Source organism: Rhincodon typus, chromosome 18 (genome assembly GCF_021869965.1).
Source record: "Rhincodon typus isolate 14 chromosome 18, sRhiTyp1.1, whole genome shotgun sequence".
Lineage (NCBI taxonomy): Eukaryota > Metazoa > Chordata > Chondrichthyes > Orectolobiformes > Rhincodontidae > Rhincodon > Rhincodon typus.
This window is the reverse complement of record NC_063349.1, coordinates 54,442,949-54,458,189: the sequence shown is the minus strand read 5'-3', so window position 1 is coordinate 54,458,189 and position 15,241 is coordinate 54,442,949. Positions and strand designations below refer to the sequence as shown.

The window sequence follows — 15,241 nt, the reverse complement described above, 5'->3', positions numbered from 1 at the left end:
ACTTTGGTGTCATCCGCAAATTTACTAACCCATCCTTCTACGCCCTCATCCAGGTCATTTATGAAAATGACAAATACAAAAAGTGAACAGAACTAAAACCTGAAAACCAGAGGCAAGTCAGTGATAGGATAGTGGAATCTACACCAGTGATGGAAGAGCATCGAGGGATAGAAAATATGATTTAAAAAATTAACTATTATGGAGTTCAAACATCATGTTGAATCAACCTGATTGAATTCTCTGAAGAGCTAATAGAGTAAACAAGTGGAATGCAGTAAATATTTTAGGCCTTTGATAAATGATGACACAGTGGACTCATTATGAAGTTTAGTCAAGGGGCAAATAGGTAAATGGATAGCAACTTGGATGAGAAGTAGAAAGCAAAGTGTATGAGTAATGGATTGTAATTTAGTTGAGAGGAAAGTAAAAAGTTGGGTTCCTTAAGCATTAGTGTTCTGGCCACTCTTACAGTTAAGTTGCATAATTTATTTGGATGTAGTAACCCAAATTTGCAAAAGACGCCAGACAATAACTGGAAAGAATGCAATATAATACAAGAAGACATTAGGAAATTTTGCAGCTAAGAGGCAAAGGACTAACATTGCTGAATGAAAGGCGGTGGACATTCATAGGGACAATGGAAATATTAACTCAGGCTTTAGATTAAAAAGAAATTGAATTGCATTGTAACAGTTCTGAGATTCTATGTTCTTTGAATCACTCAGTGCCTTACTATCACTATGTAATTTCTCCTAGGAATGGTGCACTGGAGTGAAAATAAAAGGGGTGAGATTGGGGGTTGTGTTGGAGGGACAGGGTAGTATCTTGGTCCAAAAACCTATTAATTCACTTCAGCAATGTCATCTTCAGCTTCTCCATTGTGATTGTCGCCTGCTCATTTCTTTCCTGTGGAATTGAAGAATTTAATGTTGCTACCTTGGGCAGATTTTGTTGTACTCCACTTTTAAAAAGAAATCCTGCTTTTCTTGTTTAAATCTTGGAATTAACAGTTTGAAAATAAATTCCCTCCATTTTAATGTTGGATGTGGTGATGAAATGTGTCAAATTTTATTTATTTAAATACGATTTTATTGGAGACTTGATTTTAAGATCACATTTGGGTTGTTTTATTTTCTGAGTTTTTGTTTTTATAAAAACAAATAACCAGGCTTGACAGTCGTCCTGGACCATTCACCTAATCCAGTTTGAGTCAGAGCAGGATACTCTGGAGAGTTACTAGACATTTTTTGTTGTACTGTGCTGGTTTGACAATAGGAAGTGTAAACATTGAAACCAGCTTGATTTTGGTTCAGGATGGTCAGTGTTGATGTTAATTTAGAAAATTAAAAGATTTGGAGCAGTTTTAAGAAAACCTGACTGGCTTCAATAGCACAATTTTTCTCCTTTTTTAAAGAAAGGAATTGGAACAGTTCAGAAAGCACAGTCACCTCAATGTTAAATGTTTAGTTTGTGCAACTATCAGACCAGGAATGTTTGGTTAGAAAGCTGAAAGTTATTCAGAAGCTGGGAAAGTATAAGCTCTGTTTTAGGAATCTTCATGTAAGAAGACTTCACAGTTCACAGGAAAACACTGGGGAGAAACAACTATGTGAACTTGAGAGACAGTGGTCATTCTTTGGATTTGAGTCCCTATAAAGTGATGCTTTTGGAGAATAGATTTTAACTTTGTTTGCTGGGCATTTTAAGATTTGTTTTTAAAATTGGTCATATCTAAATACACCACAACCAGGACATATTTATTCTAGGTCCTGTCTCATCTACACATACCATCAGCTGAGATCATACATTTTGAGTTGAAAGTAACTGGAGTTAGTCTCTTATGTACCTATAGCAGAATCTTCACTGAAATGTCAGCATTTTGAGGAATAGTTGAATTAACACAGTTGTGATTTAATATAGGTCGTGGGCAGAGAAATACTGCTCCACTTGATGGAACATCTGGTTAAAATGTATAATAAAGATGCCACGATAACCAAGCTAATAAACAATACTCGGATTCACATCATGCCATCCATGAACCCAGATGGATTTGAAATCACTCAACATGAAAAACAAGACTGCTCTTTCTCCCGAGGCAGGTAAGACAGACTGTCACAAAGTGTTGAAAATTGTATTGAGCGTTGTGTCCAAGTTTTTCCATTTTTAAACACACAGCCAGCTTTTAATGCCCATTCCTAATTACCCTGGAGGTCACTCAGCACCACCTTCTTTATTCGTGTGGTGTTGGTTTACACAATGCTGTTGGGGAGGGAATTCAAGGATCTTGACTTTGTGATAGAGAAGAATGAATGATTTGGTTCAACTTAGAATGGAAGATGGATTAGAAGGGAACTTGCAAAGATGATGTTCCAACAGCTCTGCTGCTCTTGTCCTTCTAGGTGGTAGAGCTCACAGATTTGGAAGGTACTATTGTGGGAGTTAACAAATACGCGTGTAACCGCAGGAGTTTAGTAGGACACCTTTTTTAATCTGCTTACTTAAAAGATATAAAAACCGAAAGAACTGCAGATGCTGTAAATCAGGAACAAAAACAAAGTTGCTGGAAAAGCTCAGCAGTTCTGGCAACATCTGTGAAGAGAAATCAGAGTTAATGTTTCGGGTCCGGTGACCCTTCCTCAGAACAGGATTTTTTCTTCACAGATGTTGCCAGACCTGCTGAGCTTTTCCAGCAACTTCTGTTTTTGTACTTAAAAGATATACTTGCCAAAGAGGGAGTGCAGCAAATAGTGACTAGACCGATTCCTGGGATGATCTCTCGTATGCAATTTCCTACTTTCCACAGGTTAAACAGTGACAATCCGGACATGGATGTCTGAGTGGGTGCTTGGGAGCTACAGCTCTGGCTTGGCCAGTCTCTCAGGGCATGCTCCATGGGCAGGGGCTGCCTGCATCCTTCATCCAGAGGCTGGCATCGGATATGCAGAGCCCAACCATCTATGTGGCATGTCTCTGACTCACTCACAAACAGCACCTTGGAGCTCCGTGACATCACACAGTGCAGTCCTGTTGCCAGGCTGCTCTGTGCTCAGGGTCAGGCTCATGGATCAGTGGACAATGTATCCTAAAGCTTTTTGCTTGCTTTCTTGGCACTCACTCACTCAGTGTCTAGCTTGTGTCTTACTGCATCCCTCCTGGCCTTTGAAACATTAATTCTGTTTTCTCTTTCCACAGATGCTGCCAGACCTGCTGAGTTTCTCCAGTTGTTGCTTTTGTCTACTTGCCTTCTCTTTTTCACACATTGCTGCTTCATTCAGAACTTACAGCTTCACAGTACTGCTGTCCTAGAAATATAGAAAATAGGTGCTGGAGTAGGCCATTCGCCCCTCTGAACCTGCATGTGATCATAGCTGATCATGCAATCCTAGTATTCCATTCCCACCCTCTCCCCATACCCCTTGATCTCTTTAGCCACAAGGGCCATGTCGAGCTCCCTCTTGAATATATCTAAAGAACTGGCCCCAACAGCTTCCTAAGGGAGAGAATTTCACAGGTTCACAACTCTCTCAGTGAAGAAATTCTTCCTCATCTCAGTCCTAAATAGCTTTCCCCTTATTCTTAGACTGTGACCCCTAGTTCTGGACTTCACCAACATCGGGAACATTCTTCCCACATCTAGCCAGTCCAGTCCCATCAGGATTTTGTATGTTTCTATGCGATCACTCCCTCATTCTTCTAAATTCCAGCGAGTACAAGCCCAGTCAATGCCGTCTTTCCTCATACGTCAGACCTGCCATCCTGGGAATCAGTCTGGTGAACCTTTGTTGGACTCCTTCAATAGCAAGAATGTCCTTTCTTAGACTAGGAGACCAAAACTGCATATAATACTCAAAGTGTGTCCTCACCTTGTATAACTGGAGAACTGCAGCAAGACATCCTTACTCAGATACTCAAATCCTCTTGGGCATGCCAGCCTACAGTGACTAGTCCACTATGACACCCAGATCTCGTTGCACCTCACCTTTTCCTAACCTGCCACCATTCAGATAATAATCTGCCTTCCTATTTTTGCGACCAAAGTGGATAACCTATCATTTATCCACATTATATTGCATGTGCCCACTCAACCAGTCTGTCCAGTTACCCTGCAACCTCTTAGCATCCTTAGCATTCCTTTAATCAAACTGTAGCATAGGGTGGCACGATGGCTCAGTGGTTAGCACTGCTGCCTCACAGCACCAGGGACCTGGGTTTGATTCCATCCTTGGGCGACTGTCTGTGTGGAGTTTGCACGTTCTTCCCGTGTCTGCATGGGTTTCCTCCAGGTGCTCCAGTTTCCTCCCATAGTCCAAAGATGTGCAGGTTAGGTAAATTGCCCATGGAGTTCTGGGATGTGTAGATTAGGTGGGTTACAGGGGGATGGGTCTGGGACGGATGCTCTGAGGTTTGGTGTGGACTTGTTGGGCCAAAGGGCCTGTTTCCACACTGTAGGGATTCTATAATAAAAAAAAATCCTCCTCACAGCACGCGCTGCCACCCAACTTAAGGTCATCTACACATTTGGAGATATTGCATTCAATTCCTTTAACCAAATTGTTAATGTATTTTGTGAACAGTTGAGATCCCAGCACTGAACCCTGCGGTATCCCACTCGTCATTGCCTGCCACTCTGAAAAGGGCCAACTCTCCGCTTCCTGTCTGCTGATCAGTTCTCTATCCATGTTGATATATTACCTCTGATACCATGAGCTTTAATTTTCCTTACTAATCCCTTGTGTGGAACCTTGTCAAAAGTCTTTTGAAAGTCCGGATACACATCTACTGATTCACCCTTGTCTCCTCTACTGGTCACGTCCTCAAAAAATTCCAGAAGATTTGTCAAGCACGACTTCCTTTTAGTGAATTCATACTGACTAAGACCGATTCTGTCACTGCTTTCCAAATGCTCAGTTATTACATCCTTAATGATTGACTCCAGCATTTTCCCCATCACCAATGTCAGGCCAACCTACCTATAATTCCCCATTTTCTCTCCCTCCTTTTTATAAGAATGGGGTTACATTAGCTATCTTCCAGTCCATTGGAACTCTTCCAGAGTCTATACGATGCTGGAAAATGATCACCAATGTGTCCACTATTTCTGGGGCCATTTCCTTAAGTACACTGGGATGCAGAACATCAGGCTCTGGGGACTTGTCAGGTTTTAATCCCATCAATTTCCTCAATACTGTCCTGTCACAGACACAGCCACATGTAGCTTGTCATGGTTGTTGGTGATCAATCATAGTCATCCAACGCATTGAGTCTGCACCAATAATAACCACCACGAAAGACATGCTAATCCCAATTTCCTGCACTTGTCCCATATCCTTGAATATTATGATATTTGAAGTACTCATCCAAGTATTTTTTAAAGGTTGTAAGTTTTCTGGCCTCCACCAGCTTCCCAGGCAGTGGATCAAGTTTCCCACCACCTGCTGAGTGAAAATGTTTTTTCCCAAATTCTCGTTGAATCTCCTTCCCCTTACCCTAAAACTGTGCCCTCTCACAATTTACCCCTGAACCAAGGGGAGCAGCTGTTCCCTATTCACCCTGTCCATACTCCTCATAATCTTATATACCTCAGTCTTGTACCCCCCCCCCCCCCCCCATCCTCTCCACTATAAAGAAAACAATCTGAGCCTATCTAGTCTGTCCTCCCACCTCAGTTTCTCCATTCCAGGCAACATCCTCGTGAACCTCCTCTGTACCCACACTAGTGCTATCACATCCTTCCTGTAGTGACAACTGCATACAGTACCCCAGCTCTGGCCTGACTAACGCTCAGTACAACTCCAGTATTACCTCCTTGCTTTTGTACTCTTCACCATGACAGATGAAAGCAAGTGTCCCTTATGTTCCCTTAACTATCCCAAGTCACGTGCTCTGCCGACTTCAGGGATCTGTGAATAATTATCCCAAGATCCCTCTGTTCCTCTGAGCTACCCAGTGTCCTACCATTCATTAAATATTCCCTCATCTTGTTTCTTTTTCTAAAGTGCATCACCTCAGGGTTAAGTACCATCTGCCACAGGTCTGACCAATTCATCTGTATCTTCCTGTAACCTACAACCACCTTCACTGTTCACCACCCTACCAATCTTGGTGTCACCTGCAAACTTGCTTAACATACCCCACCCACGTGCACACCTGCACCCCCACACCCACACTTTCATCTATATAATCTACATATATGACAAACAATACAGGTCCCGGTACTGATCCCTGTGGTACACCACTGGACACCAACCTCTTGTCACGTGAACAGCCTTCTACCACTACCCTTTGTGTCCTATTACTATTCCGGTTTCTGATCCATCTCGCCAAGTTTCCCTGAGTTCCATGTGCTTTAACCTTCTCAATCAGTCTCCTATGTAGTACCTTGTCAAAAGCTTTGTGAAAATCCATTTAAACTACATCAACAGAACTTCCTTCATCCACATAAGTTGATCACAGTTTTGAAAAATTCTAACGAATTTGCTAGGCACGACCTTCCTCTGACAAAGCCATGCTGACTATTCTTAATTTACCCATGCTTTTCCAAGTGGATATAAATTCTGTTCTTTGGAGTTTTCTCCAATAGTTTCCCTGCCACTGACGTGAGACTCAGGTGTATAATTTCCTGGTTCATCTTTACCACCTCTTTTGAAAAGTGGAACCACATTTAGCCATTCTCCAGTTCTCTGGAACTTACCCTGTGGCCAGAGAGAAATTAAAAATTTCCTGTCAGAGCCTGTGTAGTTTCCATTAGGATGATGGAAAAGTTATTTATACGGAGCATGTGGCAAACACACTGCCCATGCTTCGAGCAAATGCTCATGTCTCAGACTAAAGATCAGTGCTCGCTCAAGTCTGGGAGAGCTATTGTCAGTTGGGTGTATTCTGCCCAGTCAGGGACATCACCTGATCTCAGTCCAGGGATTTAGAAACAGCCTATTGGCCACTTGGAGCAGTCCTGGTCAGAGGTTCCATATTGTTACAGGCCAGGGATTGGGCTACAGTCTCTTCTCCGGCCCAGTGCACCCAGTCCAGGGATTAGTCCAGCATCAGGTGGTACAAGCCAGGCAGGACTTAAATAGATAATAGATGTGTGCTTGGCAAGGCCCTCATTCGTTTACTGTTACATTAGCAGTTGGTCAAAATGCAAGCAGCCCCTGTTTGTTCCCAGAAGCAAACACAGCTTTTCTGTTTAACTGAACAACAGGAAAAGAAAAAGCAAAAGTTAATTTTATCAGAGATAGTAGGAACTGCAGATGCTGGAGAATCTGAGATAACAAGGTGTAGAGCTGGATGAACACAGCAGGCCAAGCAGCATCAGAGGAGCAGGAAGGCTGACATTTTGGGTCTGGACCCTTCTTCAGAAGTTAACTTTATCAACTGTTTGAAGGTTTTCCACCAGGTGATACTCTGAGTCACAATGTGGACATTGAGAAAGAGTGCACTCCTTCAGACAGGGCACTGTCACAGACATTTTTGAGTTTGTTTCTGATTTCCAGTATCCGTTCGGGGCTCTATCATGGTATGGTGCTAAGGACGGGTTGCCTCTGTAGCTTCATTCTCATTGCTACAGTTTCAGTGACAATCAATTTGATGTAAAGAGGTAGTATGTTTATGCTTGTGCCATTCCATGAAAAGTCAGCTCTGTGTCCTCAGGGACTGTTCTTCCATGTTGCTGCCCCACGCTGAAGGGCTGGCAGCGTTTTGATGTGGTGCTGAGCCAAGCTTTAAATATGGTGCTGGCATTGTGACCCCTCCAGTATGTTTGTAGCTAGTGAGAGCAGAATAGGGCAAGCGTGTGCTGTAGGGGCACGGTGCATCATGAGAATTGCAGAGAATTGCGTGACCCCCTTCCTTGAGCTCACTCTCTGATATGATAGCTTTCAGATACAGAAGTACCTGTCAATGTCGTGAGAGCCAAATTGCTCAAACAAACAAAATCGCCCCATTTTAGCCACAGCAGGAATATGAAAAGAGATAGTAGGAACTGCAGATGCTGGAGAATCTGAGATAACAAGGTGTAGAGCTTTCAGCCTTGGAAGCCTACAACCCAGTGGCCTAAATGTGGGCTTTACTAGCTTCAAAATCTCCCCAACCCCAACCTCATCCCAAGACCAGCACCCCCCTCATCCCCACCTCCTTGACCTATCCATCTTCCCTCCCACCTATCCGCTCCTCCCTCCTCACTGACCAACCCCCACCCCCACTTCCTACCTACACTCACATTTACTAGCTTCATCCCCGCCTCCTTGACCTGTCCGTCTTCTCTCCCACCTGTCTGCTCCGGTATTCTCCTTCTATTACCGAGCCCCCCACTCTATTTATTTCAGAGCCCCCTCCCCCACTCCGATTTCTGAAGAAGGGTCCAGACCCGAAATGTCAGCTTTCCTGCTCCTCTGATGCTGCCTGGCCTGCTGTGTTCCTCCAGCTCCACACCTTGTTATCCCTAGGAATATGAAAATATTCCTTTTACGGTCACAAAGCTCAAAGTTTTTGGAACCTTGAAAACTAAAGTCTCATTCATAGACAAGAACAAAGGCTGCATTCTGGGATTCACTTGGAGAATGGAACAACTGAGCGGTTTCCACAATACAACAAATCTGGACACAATTGCAATCACAGATAGTAGGAACTGCAGATGCTGGAGAATCTGAGATAACAAGGTGTAGAGCTGGATGAACACAGCAGGTCAAGCAGCATCAGAGGAGCAGGAAGGCTGACGTTTCGGGCCTAGACCCTTCATTGCAATCATGTACACTTTCCCTGAATATGCCAACAATATCCTTCAATTACAGACTGCCCACTTCCTTGGTATCAGCAAAGTGTTGCATGTACATTGCAATCTCTAATGCGCTTCCAGTCGTGCATCAACAGAGATGATTAGGATTGGTGTCAGCTCAGATAAAGAAGGAAACTTCAGTGTTTACTTGACCTTGATGTTGTTGACGAAGCTGGGGATGAATTTGCCGCATGGGTCTCAATCACTCACTCATTCATTTTTTGTGAAGAATAGAGACTGATTGATCTGTTTATCTTTTTGTTTCATTTTATTAAACTCTCTTTAGACTCCCTTCCTTTTCTTAATCTGTACGTAGATATATTGTATTATGGTTTATCCTTGCAGTTAGCAACAAAATAAATGCATTCTAAAAAAGGCCCGGTTAAAATGTCTCATTTTAAAACATAATTTCCTTTAATCTGGAAGAAACATATCCGCAAGGGAAGTGAGGCTTTTCAAATTAAACTTGTTGTCACCAGCTGAGGGGGCAGGTGAATAAAAAAAGGAGGCAGTTGTCATCAAACCAGGCCATACACCAAGAACCACATTATACAGACAATGAGTGATTGTAGCGAAGGTGAAAGATGCTGAGCACCCTTTGAAATTTGACCTCCAATGCAGGCAGCCAACAAATTCAGCTGACAGAAAATTCGTGGTGTCTTAGATTTTAAAACAGATGTGAAGGAATTTCTGCTCCCAGGAGGTAGTGAACTGTCTGGAATTCGCTATTCCAACGAGTTGTGGAGGCTGCAAAAACAAAGTTTCTGGAAATGCTCAGCAAATCTGGCAGCATCTGTGAACGAGAAAACAGCGTTAACGTTTCAAGTCCGGTGATCCTTCCTCAGAACTTCTCAGTACAGTTCTGAGGAAAGGTCACCGGACCCGAAACGTTAACTCTGTTTTTTCCTTCACAGGTGCTGCCAGACCTGCTGAGCTTTTCCAGCAACTTCTGATTTTGTTCCTGATTTACAGCATCCGCAGTTCTTTTGGTTTTTTTTTTAGTTGTGGAGGCTAGATCACAAACTATTTCAAGAGGAGGTAAATAGGTTTTTTGAAATATAGCAGACTTTTTACTAACTGGACCTGTGGGACCAGGAGTGTGCCTGTTGACCAAACAGCCTGGATAATTGAGAGGTCCACATGATCAGTGTCAAAATGCACCCTAATACAGATGTAATGCAAGGGGTATACACATCACTGTTGTACCTTATTTACAGCTTAAATCACTTAAATAATGCACCCTTGCCTTCCAAGTTGTTTGTGCTGGTAAGGTGTCCTGGGTCCATCTGCTCCAGACACCCGATTCCTTCAGCCATTGCCCTTTTAGTTTTCTTTCTTCTTTTTACTTCATTTTTATCTCGACAGCAGAGAAGGTGACATTGAGGTGGAGAGCAGCCAGAGTGGGACTCTTGGCGAGGTAGTAGCCTGGCCTGGGGCAGAGCCAAGGGCTGCTGGTTGCAGTAGGCCTGGAGGAGGGGCTCCTGTGTATCGGCATGGCAATGGCAGCAGCTCCTGGTTGCGGTAGGCCCAGAGTCACGGTCTCCTGGTTATCAGCAAGGTGGTGGCAGTGGAGCTGGGGCGAGTGTGGGTCCAGCACAGGACCTGGCATCAGTGGCCCACTGGGGAGGTGGACTCAGTGATGATGCAATGGCGACTCCAACATTGCATCCAGCAGCAGATTGGCGGTGTAGGTGTGGTTGGTCAGCCAGCTCAGGACTCGTGGTGGAGACAGCCGAGCGAAGATGGACTTTCTTTCAGCTTTATCTTTTTGTTCTTAAAATATTCAAATGAAGCCGGACTGTGGCAACAGTTGAAGCTTTTCGCTATTTTTTACTGGGCTGTTCCTTGTAACAATAAATCATCGTTTATCAAATAAAGCTTACTGACAGAGAGCCTTCTGACTTTCACCCTCCACTCTGACATTGTGATAAATCACAGTATTTGAGGAGAAATTGACTTGAAATTGAATGAATTGTTGATATTTCGTGTGGCTATTTGATTGAACAAGTACATTTACATTGAGGTAAATACATTTTTGAAAAAGCTATAATGGGACAGAATAATACCATAAACATCTGGTATGTAATTTTTAATGATTTATGGAGAGTGCCAGGTGATGAGTGCCGGTTAAACTAAAGTTTGCTGCGTTGGGGAATTGATGCTATGATCTGGAATGGACAAAGTCAGAAGATACCTCCACATCATGATGGGAAATGAAAGAGGATGTGAAGCTGACGTTAGATTAGCCATGATCTTGTTATTGGTGGGGCAGCCTTGAGGGACCAAATGGTTAACTCCTGCTCTTTATTTCTTGCATTCTCCTCTCGCATTGAACTTCAAAATAAGGGACTCCAGCTTTGGAGGCAGTTCAGTAACAGAAGTATGTCAGTGCATGATTTCATCTACACTCTGAGGACATGAAGGAAGATTGTCATTAATGTTCAAACTCAACAATGGTCACGCTGAAAGCGAACTTGTGGCATGGCTTTCGTGCCTTGGAGAATGTAACTTCACCCTAACCAAAGGCAGGTACTTGTTCAGTGAAAGCAGAGTAGAATTCTTCAGCCATGTGTTCAGTGGTGAAGGAGTATCACCTGATCTACAAAGAAGCTCTGATGCTTTTTCAAAAGTTGCGGATCCTACAAATGTGCTGTTCGTGCTGCCTCCTGACCTCGCTGTGTCTCTGCCACCTTACAAGATTTGTAAGGGGAGACCATCAAGTTGGAGTGGACTAAATCACACGGCTGCATACCAGATCTAACAATAGTTGCCAGTAAGTTGCACAAATGCCTATTTCAACCCTGACAATATAGCCCTGCTGGTCATGGGTGCAAACCCAATTGTCTTGGATGCAGTTCTTGTGCAGAACAACATGACAGACAACACTTTATAATCATTGCAACAGCAAGCAGATCATGAACACTGATACAGCAATACAATTTGTACACAGATATGGACTCCATTACACAGAGCATCTTATATTTTCACCTCTATTTGTACGGAAGTGGGTTTGAAATAATAAGTTATGACAGACTGCTGCTAAGCTCATTTAACAATCCACAAAACAAATCATCTCCTTAAATAGAATGTTGGATATTACCCTGAATATTGGTCAGGAAAGCCCAGCCAGCAGACTGTCTTTCAGGACAGCTGTTACCGATAGTCCCACTGGCCGTGCTGAAAAAGTGGTGAAACAACATTTACAACTGCAGAAGACTAAATTGTCATTTGGTAAAACACAACTTGAGTAAAGCTGAAAACAGACACATTTTATCAAAGCTTTTTGTCTTCCACTCATCAGGATAATTCATTAGAATCACCAGACACAAGGGAAAACAGCATTTCTACTGTTTTAGAGGAGCCTCCTGATTGGTTGGCAAATAGATTGATAAAGGTATTGCCACGGAGAATATGCCAGTTAATGATGATTGACAGATAACTGCCAGAGCTTCCAAAGAAAATGCCTAAATATAGTGTCAGTATAGCTAAAAGGCTGACACCAATGGGAGAAACATAAGATCATAGGAGCAGGAGTAGGTTATTCAGTTGTTCAAGTCTAATGTGCAATTCCTTGAGATTGTGGCTGATATGATGATCCTAACCTCCATCTTCCTGCGTTTTCCCCATGACTCTTGATTCCCTTCCTGATTAAAAATCTATCTCAGCCTTGAATATATTTGGCCCTGCCTCAACAGTCATAGAGTCATTGAGCTATACAGCACAGAAACAGACCCTTATGTCCAACTCATCCATGCAGACTAGGTATCCCATATTAATCTAGTCCCATTTTCCAGCACTTGGTTGATATTCCTCTAAACCCACCCAGATGCCATTTAAATGTTGTCATTGTGCCAGCCTCCACCACTTCATTCTGTACTCGCACCACACTCTGTGTAAAAAAAACTTTTGCCCCTTAGGTCCCTTTTAAATCTTTCTTGTCTCACCTTAAACCTATGCACTCTAGTTTTGGACTCCCCTACTCTGGGGTAAAGACCTTGACTATTTACACTATCCATGTCCTTCATGATTTTATAAACCTCTATAACATTACCGCTCAACCTCTGACGCTGCAGGGAAAACAGTCTCAGCCTATTCAGCCTCTCCCAATAGCTCAAACCCTCTGTGGTAAAGCTTTTCACTTTTGGTTCTATGAAGTTTCTTTTTGCTTTGGGGACAGGAAATAGGAAGAAACAGACAATATCTGGAATTCTGACTGGGTGCCCTTTAACTGCCAAGGAGACAGGTACCCTGCCACACTAAAGGTGGTAGTCCAGGCCCTTGATGTTGGATAGCTAGTCAGAGGTTTTCCAGTTCCTGAAGAGAAGTTTTATTTTCTATTCATGACATGGGATGTGGCTGTCGCTGGCTGGGCCAGCATTTCTTGCCCGTCCCTAGTTGCCATTGAGAAGGTGGTGGTGAGCTGCCTTCTTGAACCACTGCAGTCCTCATGCTGCGCATTAACCCACAATGCTATTAGGGAGGGAATTCCAGGATTGTGACCCAGCAACAGTGAAGGAATAGCGATATATTTCCAAGTCAGGATGGTGGGTGGCTTGATGGTAATGGTGTTACCTTATGTCTACTGCCCTTGTCCTTCTAGATGGAAGTGGTCGTGGGTTTGAAAGGTGGTGTCTGAGGATCTTTGGTGAATTTTTGAAGTGCATCTTGTAGATAGTACACACTGCTGCTACTGAGCGTCGGCGGTGGAGGGAGTGGATGCTTGTAGATGTAGTGCCAATCAAGCGGCTGCTTTGTCCTGGATGGTGTCAAGCTTCTTGGGTGTTGTTGGGGCTGCACTCATCCAGGCAAGTGGGGAGTATTCCATCACACTCCCGACTTGTGCCGTGTAGATGGTGGACAGGCTTTGGGGAGTCAGGAGTTGAGTTACTCACCACAGTTGGCTGCAGCATTTCGTTGGATCAATATGAAAGTGTACTTATGCCAACGTTTTTGAAAATCTGTTTAAGATACAGAAACAGGCAGGCAGGACAGCACATTGGGGTCATTGGCCTGTGAGGAGAGGCAATTGAGGAATCTTTGGCTGCCCTACACCAGGCAAGCCGGAATGACTGTTGTTTTGCTGGAGTGCTGCCCATTTCACACTCGGCTCACTTACCACTGGGTATCAGCCTTCTTTCCATCATGTTGGGAAACTGGAGGCTAACTGGAAAATACCAGTTGATTTCCTTTTGATTCTCGTTAACAAAGCTCTTGATGAGCCTAAATGGCTGCCAATCTGATGGGGGCTAGGCACATTGCCAGGCTGCGATCTGAAATCTCCATAAATAGTTAGCCATGGGAACAGTGTTTGGAAACTGGCATAGATGCCAAAGACACTATTTTCAGGCCCGGTCTGTCACTGTTCCTAACTTTGGAAGGGCTGGAAATCTTGCCCATGTTGTTGGTTTATCTTCACTTAAGAACATTTTTTTATCTCAAGGGCTTTTTTTGATTCCATTTTGGCTCTCATTAATACCAGACCCTGTTAATCCCACATACAGGTGAAGTAGCTGACTATTAGAGATGGTATCAATTATTTTCACGTACAAACCTCACCAATGTCATATGATGAAAGTTGTAAAGATGTATTTTTAGGTCGCTGCAGTGCATCCAATCTCTTGTGTTCTTTCTTTGAAACCACAACAGAAGCCTTGAACATTTTTTTATGCCTACAATTGATACTTGTCTGAATCAATTAATGAATTTTTCTAACCATACCAGACAAGGATGTACAATTAATGTTCTGAAGAAGAGTGACATTGGATTCAAAACATTAACTCTGTTTCTCTTTCCACAGATGTTGCCAGACCTGCTGAGTTTCTGTGTTTTTGTCATATTGCTCATAGTATTTTTTTAATTATAGAATTGGGTTCCAATTCTAATTGACAGAAAATTTATTAATATACTTCAATCTTTTTTCTATAAAGTGACAACTATCATAGATTTTGCACAGGTCTTAAAAGCTGTGATATAATTGAGAGGGTTGTGAGTCTTTGGAACTCCTTGCCACACACAGCTATGGAGGCAGAGTCCTTGTGTAGATTTAAGGCTGAGATAGATTCATGATCAGTCGATGAATCAAGGGTTATGAGGAAAAGGGCACGAAAGTGGACATAAGGAGTGACGGATCAGCCTTGATCCTGTGGCATGGCAGAGCAGGCTCAAGGGGCTGAACGGCCTACTCCTGTTCCTACTTCTAATGGTCTCATGGAATTTGGTTTCTTCCTCCTTGGAGTCACATTTGACAGGATTAAATATGTCCAACAGAACACAATCAGCATTTGCCCTGATCTTCCTTTAACTTTGAAGAGTCTTAATTGAGGATAACTTGTTTCTAAAAACAAAACCAAAAGAACTGCGGATGCTGTAAATCAGGAACAAAAACAAAGTTGCTGGAAAAGCTCAGCAGGTCTGGCAGCATCTGTGAAGGAGAAAACAGAGTTAACGTTTCGGGTCCGGTGACCCTTC

The 15,241-nt window shown here is 43.1% G+C and overlaps 1 protein-coding gene across 1 annotated transcript in view; it reads left to right on the top strand.

Annotated features, from left to right (window-relative positions):
- Positions 1-15,241, top strand: part of LOC109934683 (carboxypeptidase M-like) — an 86,742-nt gene that overhangs the window by 46,355 nt on the left and 25,146 nt on the right. The window contains exons 4-6 of the mRNA XM_048607958.1: positions 1,921-2,099; positions 10,139-10,294; positions 11,859-12,004. Of these exons, the coding sequence (XP_048463915.1) occupies positions 1,921-2,099; positions 10,139-10,294; positions 11,859-12,004 (481 nt within the window). The remainder of the gene's footprint in view (positions 1-1,920; positions 2,100-10,138; positions 10,295-11,858; positions 12,005-15,241) is intronic.